The sequence below is a fragment of the Larimichthys crocea genome, chromosome I, assembly GCF_000972845.2.
Source record: "Larimichthys crocea isolate SSNF chromosome I, L_crocea_2.0, whole genome shotgun sequence".
NCBI classification, from domain to species: domain Eukaryota; kingdom Metazoa; phylum Chordata; class Actinopteri; family Sciaenidae; genus Larimichthys; species Larimichthys crocea.
In genome coordinates, this window is record NC_040011.1 from 15,585,066 (window position 1) to 15,592,453 (window position 7,388).

At 42.6% G+C, this 7,388-nt stretch overlaps 1 protein-coding gene across 1 annotated transcript in view; it reads right to left on the reverse strand.

The window, feature by feature from the left end:
• Positions 1-7,388, reverse strand: part of shq1 (SHQ1, H/ACA ribonucleoprotein assembly factor) — a 34,711-nt gene that overhangs the window by 26,304 nt on the left and 1,019 nt on the right. The window contains exons 2-7 of the mRNA XM_010734945.3: positions 7,194-7,361; positions 6,982-7,046; positions 3,174-3,302; positions 2,902-3,062; positions 2,646-2,758; positions 2,460-2,557 (exon numbers count right to left, since the gene is read on the reverse strand). Of these exons, the coding sequence (XP_010733247.2) occupies positions 2,460-2,557; positions 2,646-2,758; positions 2,902-3,062; positions 3,174-3,302; positions 6,982-7,046; positions 7,194-7,361 (734 nt within the window). The remainder of the gene's footprint in view (positions 1-2,459; positions 2,558-2,645; positions 2,759-2,901; positions 3,063-3,173; positions 3,303-6,981; positions 7,047-7,193; positions 7,362-7,388) is intronic.

Here is a 7,388-nt window from a genome sequence, read left to right on the forward strand (position 1 = left end):
GGGAAACGCTTCCAGAATTTCACGAATGCGAGACGCCAACATGTGACCTTGGATGGCGGATATGGTTAATGTTGTGCATTCGCACACTGTGATCATGTCAAGTATGAAATCAAAGGGACAAACTGCAAACTTGGGTAGTGTAGTTGTACTATCTAACTCTGTCAAAGGTCAGATTTCTAGACGCAGCCATAACAAAGTGCGGCAGGTAGAGAGAGAGAGAGAGAGAGGCCGAGCTGTCAGGACCACTTAGCAGGACCAGTGTGTGAATGCCAGCCTCCAGTGGACAGCTGTGGCCTGTCAGCGTGCTGGACCCCGACACTGGAGAGCACAGAGGGGCCAGTTTCTACTTCATTAGCACTTGTGTCCACATCCATCTGTCAGGTGACATATATATATCAGACTTAGCAGAAGTGAAGGCGGTTGGTTGGGAGGGGTGGTGATGGTGGTTGTCTTAAAAACCTCACACAGAGGAGTTGTAGTCACCATTTTAAAATATACGACAAACTGTTAAAATCATGAGCGCACTCTCAAGATCTGACGGAGAGCTGCTTAAATCTCCTGACCGACATTCTTCACAGTCGGCTCAGGCTAATGCTATTCGCCCTGTCAATCAAGCCATTAAGTTTAATTTGGCCCATTTATCTACGCCTGGGCTCCCGACTGAGGCACTCTGTCTTAGAATGCAGAATGAGGAGAGGGAGCCCGCGGGGCTACAGGGAACCATAATGTTCTTCGGAGGCTAAACTAATGGCCTTTGCATTGCTGACTGATGGCTGCTCGTCAGCGATCGGGCCCTTGTGCTGGTGTAGACGCGACCAGCAGAGCTCCCTCCTGCGATAATGCTATCAGTTTAATCTAAATCCTCTCTCAAGAGTACGACACCCATGCACTGCAAGTAAGCCGTGGCTGTGAGCCACATGCCTGCTTAAACAGTGGAAGTGCTGGAATTAGCAGGCTGTTAGAGGAGCCGGATGGCACAATTAAACAGTCTCTCGCAGTGCCGAGGCTTCACGAGCTATCACTCCTATGCAAGAGGCTGAACGGAGAAATGAAGCTGGGAGGCTGCAGCCAACGAGCAGCACGACTCAATCTAGGTAAATGAGCCATTGATTTGGAGTGGATGGGGACTGATTGCAAAAAAGAAAAAGTGAAAAGATAGTGAAAACATAAAGTCTGAGAGTTGTCACATTCTAACTCAGCAGATGTTTTTGTTTAAACCGGTCAACAGGCAGCAGAGAGATGCAGTGATTAAGGAAGGTCCAAGTTCAATGTCTTATAATGTCAAGTGTCGTTCCTGCTGAAGAGCCCTGAGGCAGTCTGGCAGCGAGTACAGCTCTGTAGCTCTCTAGCTGACCTTCCACTAGAAGGGGGCTGTGAAAAGACTTGTGTGTCCTTCGGGGGATTAATATATTGTCAGAGAACAATGTCAGTGCCTTGCAGGCATGAATCCCAGCCAACACATTCCCCATTGAAACTCTGCATTATTTCAAGTCACAAAAACTATTAGTGGAAGTTTAAAAAAAAGAAAAAAACAAACAAACAAAACAAACAAAAGTATTTTAATTTGGTTAAATTAACTAACATTGCATCTCAGTTTTTGCATCTTCATGCCACCTTCTGGTCGCCTTCAGTCACTACTTTACTGCTTACTTTTGATAGCTTGATTCATATTTGTAAAACATGTGATACGTAGAGCACTACAGCAGGGAAAAAGTAGTTTTAATTTGATTTTTAATTAGTATAATAGTTTTTGTAATCATTGAGCATAAATCAGTACAAACAGTGACAATTCACATGCGCTGATGCTTTTACAGTGATTAAGCAGTACTGCTGACCTCTTATAGATACACAATCTTTATTTGCTTTTTTAAATGTTTTAAATATTTAAGTATTTATAGAATTTGTCTGTGACTGTATGGATAGTGACTGGATGATTTGAGATAAAATATTTATTTAGATGCTCTAGGTAATTTTTTCAGTCGAGGAATTTCAGACTAGTACAGTATTTGATCTGAACCATATATTGCAATGTTTATGCATCAATATCACAGTGTATACTGTGATAGGGTGGCACGGTAATGCAGTGGTTTGAATCTTTAATCTTGAATCTAGCTATCTGGTTAGCACTGTCGCCTCACAACAACCGTTGGTGTGACTGTGTGTGTGTGTGAATGATTGTGTGTCTCTATGTGCCCTGTGATGAACACACTCCAATGTGTACACCTTCTCTCGCCCTAAGTTATCTGGGATAGGCTCCAGCCCCACCGTGACCCTGATGAATGGTTACAGATGATGGATGGATTGTTCCATCTGTGATTGATGAAATGATGTATGTTTTAAAGCTGCTGGCGGTCTATTGGCTGCCTTTTCATGAAGCTTTGCAATCAATACATTTGAAGTGCTAGATGGATCCAATCGACACAATTCAGATTCAGATTATGAAAGAATGACAAACTCACCAGCTCCTCCCTCCTGCTCAGTAGAAGGACTCAGCTTTGCCCACCACGGAGTAAACTTCAGCAGCCCCTTTATCTCATCATCCTCAAACAAATCAGCCCTGCAATGACACATCAATGTTAGCAGACAGCATGGGGGGGTGTCAATGTTTTGTTGGTGTCAAGAGGTTTTGTCTTTGATAAACTCACAGGTAATGGTCAGGAGAAAAGGCAGATGCCTCTGCTTCCAGCCGAGCCTGCCTCCTCTCTGCTGCTGTCGTTCCTTCTGGGTTCTTGACATCAATCACATCGCTCAGCTCCTCCTGTCAGGGCGATGCACACGTGTCAAATCTTTACTTCACTTGTGTGATTCACAAATTTCTACTCAGCAACTTTGTCTGATCGCATTCAGAAAAGATGTGAGGATTTCACAGAGGGAGGGAATAATCATTATCTTTGAGCTCACCTGTAATCTGGCAAACACTCCGGACCTCTGGTTGCCAAAGCCGTACGTCTGCAGGGCTCTCAGCTCCTCCTCAGAGGTCTCCTTGTACACCTCCTGCTCAACCTGCCAGTCGAAATCCCCCTCGTCTTCGTCTTCATCATCTCCCACGCTTTCACTGCATTCTTTTCAAACATTAAATCAGCCAGAGTAATTCTGCTCCACTCCATTTTATTTTTCCCATCTACAGACTCTCGAACGATTAAATTTCAGTCAGCTGAACTTTGGTGTCTTACCTGTGCTGATGTCTTCTACCAGTGGTTTTGCTGAACGGGAACCTTTCGGAGCGAGGAGACTTGTGAGCATCTGAAGTCCTTCAAAGTGTTCTCCAGCCGTTTCCTTAGGGACCCGAAGAGTGAAGAGACCTACAGCAAGACAGGAAGTAAGGTTATAAGCCAATAAGGAGCTCCTTATTAATAGCATCACTCCACACGACATGGAAACCTGTTATCCAATACACTGTACATCACTAGTACTGAAACATCCAACCAGCTAAATAAGTGACAAGAAATGAATCACAAATATGATTTTGATAATCAATGTGTCATTTATCCACTGTCATTTAACTAATTATGATTTGGTTGATTACAGGGTCTCACATGAGAGGATCTGTTTGCTTTTCATCATCATGAAATATTATGAACTCAAAGCTGTCAAGATTAGGTGTTTTAATCACTTTTAGTCAGTGAGTTGAAATTCTATATTTCATTTTGACAGTTTGTAAAGGCTACTAATTAAAAAAGAATAATCAGAAGATAAAAGAATAATGAAAATTACTTTCAACCCGATGATATGTCAGATTTGATTACGCATCAATTATCATATACAGACGGGTCTGTATGTCTTAGTAAGGTGCTGGGCCACCAGGTGCCACCAGAACAGCTTCATTGCAGCTTGGTTTGATTGTAAAAGTCTCTGAACACCGTTCCTGGTGGAGAGCTCTGTCTAACACAAAAACTTCCATAGGTTTTCAGTTGAACTGAGATCTGGTGATTGCGATGCCCTTAGCACATGATTCACATTTTTCACGCTCTTCAAACCATTCCATGAGCCCTTGTTTTCTATGGATGGGGGCATCTTCACTCTGGAAGAGGCGCCTCCTATCAGGGTACAAATATTTCCTCACAGGATAAAAGTGATCACTCAGATCAACTTTGCATTGATTTGCAGTGACCGTTCATTCTAAGGGGACAAGTGCACTCAAACCATGCTGTGCTACTTCCCACAGCATAACAAAGTCACTGGATCCCCCCCACTGGAAGGGTCTAACATTCAAGCCTGAACTGTTCCCTTGGTGTGCACCAAATGTGCATTATCTTTTTAACGCAGGCTTCATTAACCCTTCTATAATATCCTCTGTGTGTAATTGTTGACCCACTGTTCTTGCTTTCAGTCTGATCACGTCCTGCATTGACATTCTCAGTCACCTGAGGAAGAATTGATTTTCTGTTTCTCCTTATATATCACGCTAACACACTGAAGAACCCCAATCATCAAATGTTCGCTGTGGACCGCCATGTCTGACCCAGTTTACTGATGCTTTTAACTGTAGATCTAAATGCAGATTTAGTCACTTCAGTCACTGTTCCCGTTGAAACAGCAGCCAGTTGAGCAGCCTTCAGTGTGACTGAAGCTCCTGCCATCTGTACTCCGTCTATGAAGCCTCTTTCAAAGTCACTTGGATCGTCTCCTCTTGCCGTCACATGCCGACATGCCACAGAGCATGACTGGATGTTAAATGCTTGAATATGCCATGCAGTGCATCAGCCAGGTTATGTTTCTGCTTCATTTATTCAGGTTTTCCTAATTTGTCTCCTGTCTGTATACACAGCAGCACGCTGAGGTTGTTTTAATCAAAGTGGCTGGCACGTGGTACGTTCCTGAAAAGCCAGCACACGATTAGACTACTAAGTTTAATCTTAAAGAAAAAAGAAACTGACTGATCACTCTTTGTATGTGGATTTGAACCTTAAAGTACGTCTTTAGAAGAAACGATGGGTGATCAATCTGGTCACCTGCGTGTGCAATACTTCAAATCTAAGTAGCTTCTTTACATATGCTATTAAACCTAAACAGGTGATACATGATTGGCCACACAACAGATATAACCGGATGGTCGCCTAAAGACCTCATAAAATTTCAATGCTCCCAAGTGTTTAGGCTTAGATGTGCTTTACGAGGGAAGCTGACTAATTGCCCGAGTTGCAAGTCTTGCAGAATGGAGAGCCTGCTCATCTTAATGATTGCTCATTATAAGTCTAAACAAGGACACTCATTAGCGGAGCTTTATTAGCAGATGTTACAGGCTTATTTGGACACAGCGTGTTAACCGGGGCCACGCTGACAGACGGGCAATGAGGTGTCAGAGTCCATAAGGCAGACGCCTCCATAAAGACAACTTCATTAGAAGTGATTACGTGCAACAGAAAGTCAAAGACAGATCACAGTGACGGGAGAGACACTCGTGAAACATCACGCCGACAGTCGTTGGAACGTTTCATTTGCTTGTTATATATTTAATCCTACACAAGCTCCCTGTCACTGTCACCGTGAAGAGAGATATTACAGGCAGCCTGCAGGCTGTAATCATTATGACATTACAGATGGCTCCAGTGGCCCTTTAAACTGGATGAAATCAGGAGGATCATTTACCGTGGCTGATTGACTGAAGAACAAATTAAAGACACCCCCAGGGATCAATCACTGTCTGCTGCTAAAGCCATGTCAGTCAGTGCACAGTACAAAACAAGCATGCGTATATTTTTATGACTACAATGTCTCGAATTTCTAATTTCATCAAGTATTTTATGTGTTGTCATTAGGGCTGAACAATTAATTGAAATATTATTAAATTTGAGAATAGCAGAAGCTGAACTTCTGCTGGATGAAGGTAAACTATCTAACAGTGACAGAGCAGTGTTATAATGAAGCGTTGCAGTGCTGCAGAGAATCCCTGGTCTACAAATCTCTCTCTCCAGATGGAAGAAAACATGTTTGTTTGGTACAGACTCCAACAAATGTTCACATCATTGTGGTTTTAATAGTTTTCCTCTGTGAAAATGAAGATGAGGCATGCAAAATGATATCACAATCTGTTCAAATAATCAGAGTTTGATTTTCCTTCGTTTTATAACATCATGCAGCCCTAGTCGCTGTCATAAAACACAGTTATCATTGTTCTTCTTAATCACTGCAAACACAGAAAAACAAGCAGATCACACGGCTGGACACTACCTGACATATCCCAGGTGCAGACAGCATTGAGAGTTGTCCAAGTGGTTAATACACATACTGTATAACATCCCCAGTTCAACTCCAGGCAGGGACTGTTCCTGCATGTCTTTCTTTCTCCCTACACTGTCTGCGAAAATACCAAAAACACTACACTGCTTTTGACAACCCCTGTTCAGCATACAGGTTACTGGGAGGTCTGACATGAGTCTACGGTTTAGTGTTTGTGTGTGTGAAATATAGCTCAATATGTTGAGATAACTGTTGTGCGACAGAAACTGTTTTCCCCTTGTTGAAAAAAGGTCAGCACATTCTGACAAACACTGGAGGGAAAAACAAACAAACTTAGAAACGGATTGTGAAGAAATGCTGTGACTTGTTTCGAAGTCACAGTGTTGACAAAAGACCCCTGAAGAAATCAAATTAATGGAAGATATTAGATCCTCCAATGGAACATCTAATTGTTTTCCTCTTGCCTCCTGGCACTCTCTTGCTCGACGTTCATAGAGTTCTGATATTTCATCGTGCAGAAGGAGACGTCCAATCACAACACAGGTTTAGACACCAGCGGGAACTTGACAGCAACCTGAGAAACTAACCGAATTATCTTTGATTAAATAACGAAAGATAAGCTGAGTTTAGGAAATGTGTACGGGGACCTGCTCCCACCGCGTGGTGTTGCATGCTGAATTTATACTGCTACTTAGGAGGCACAGTATAACATAAATTCGGCTTGATATAATGCAACAGCTGTCCGTGCTTTGACACAACAAACCACACGCTGTGTTATCATCCTATAACAATGTGACCTACCTTTATCAATGTCAAATTTGGCTTTTTCTCTCCCATCCTCCACTATTCTTCCAGGAAGAGATAATCTGAAAACACACCCAGATGGATACAGTTATTAATAGACCAGAAAATAAATAACTAGCAAATTCTAGTCTGAGATAGATGGTGCTACTTTATAAACCCAATAATGAATTGCTTTCATTCCCCCTCTTGCATCAGTTTGGTGATCTCACCTGAGAAAGTAGGGCTTGGCGAAGAACTTGAGATCCGTTCCATCGATGTAGAGGTCAAACTCTGATGTTCTGGTGTAAGGCACGCAGATGTTGACGATCAGGTACTCTGGATCTTGGCTCAGGTCAAACGCTGGAGTTATCATTATGAACACTGATGTAATGTAGAACCTGTAGCATCAATGCCAGGAAGGATGT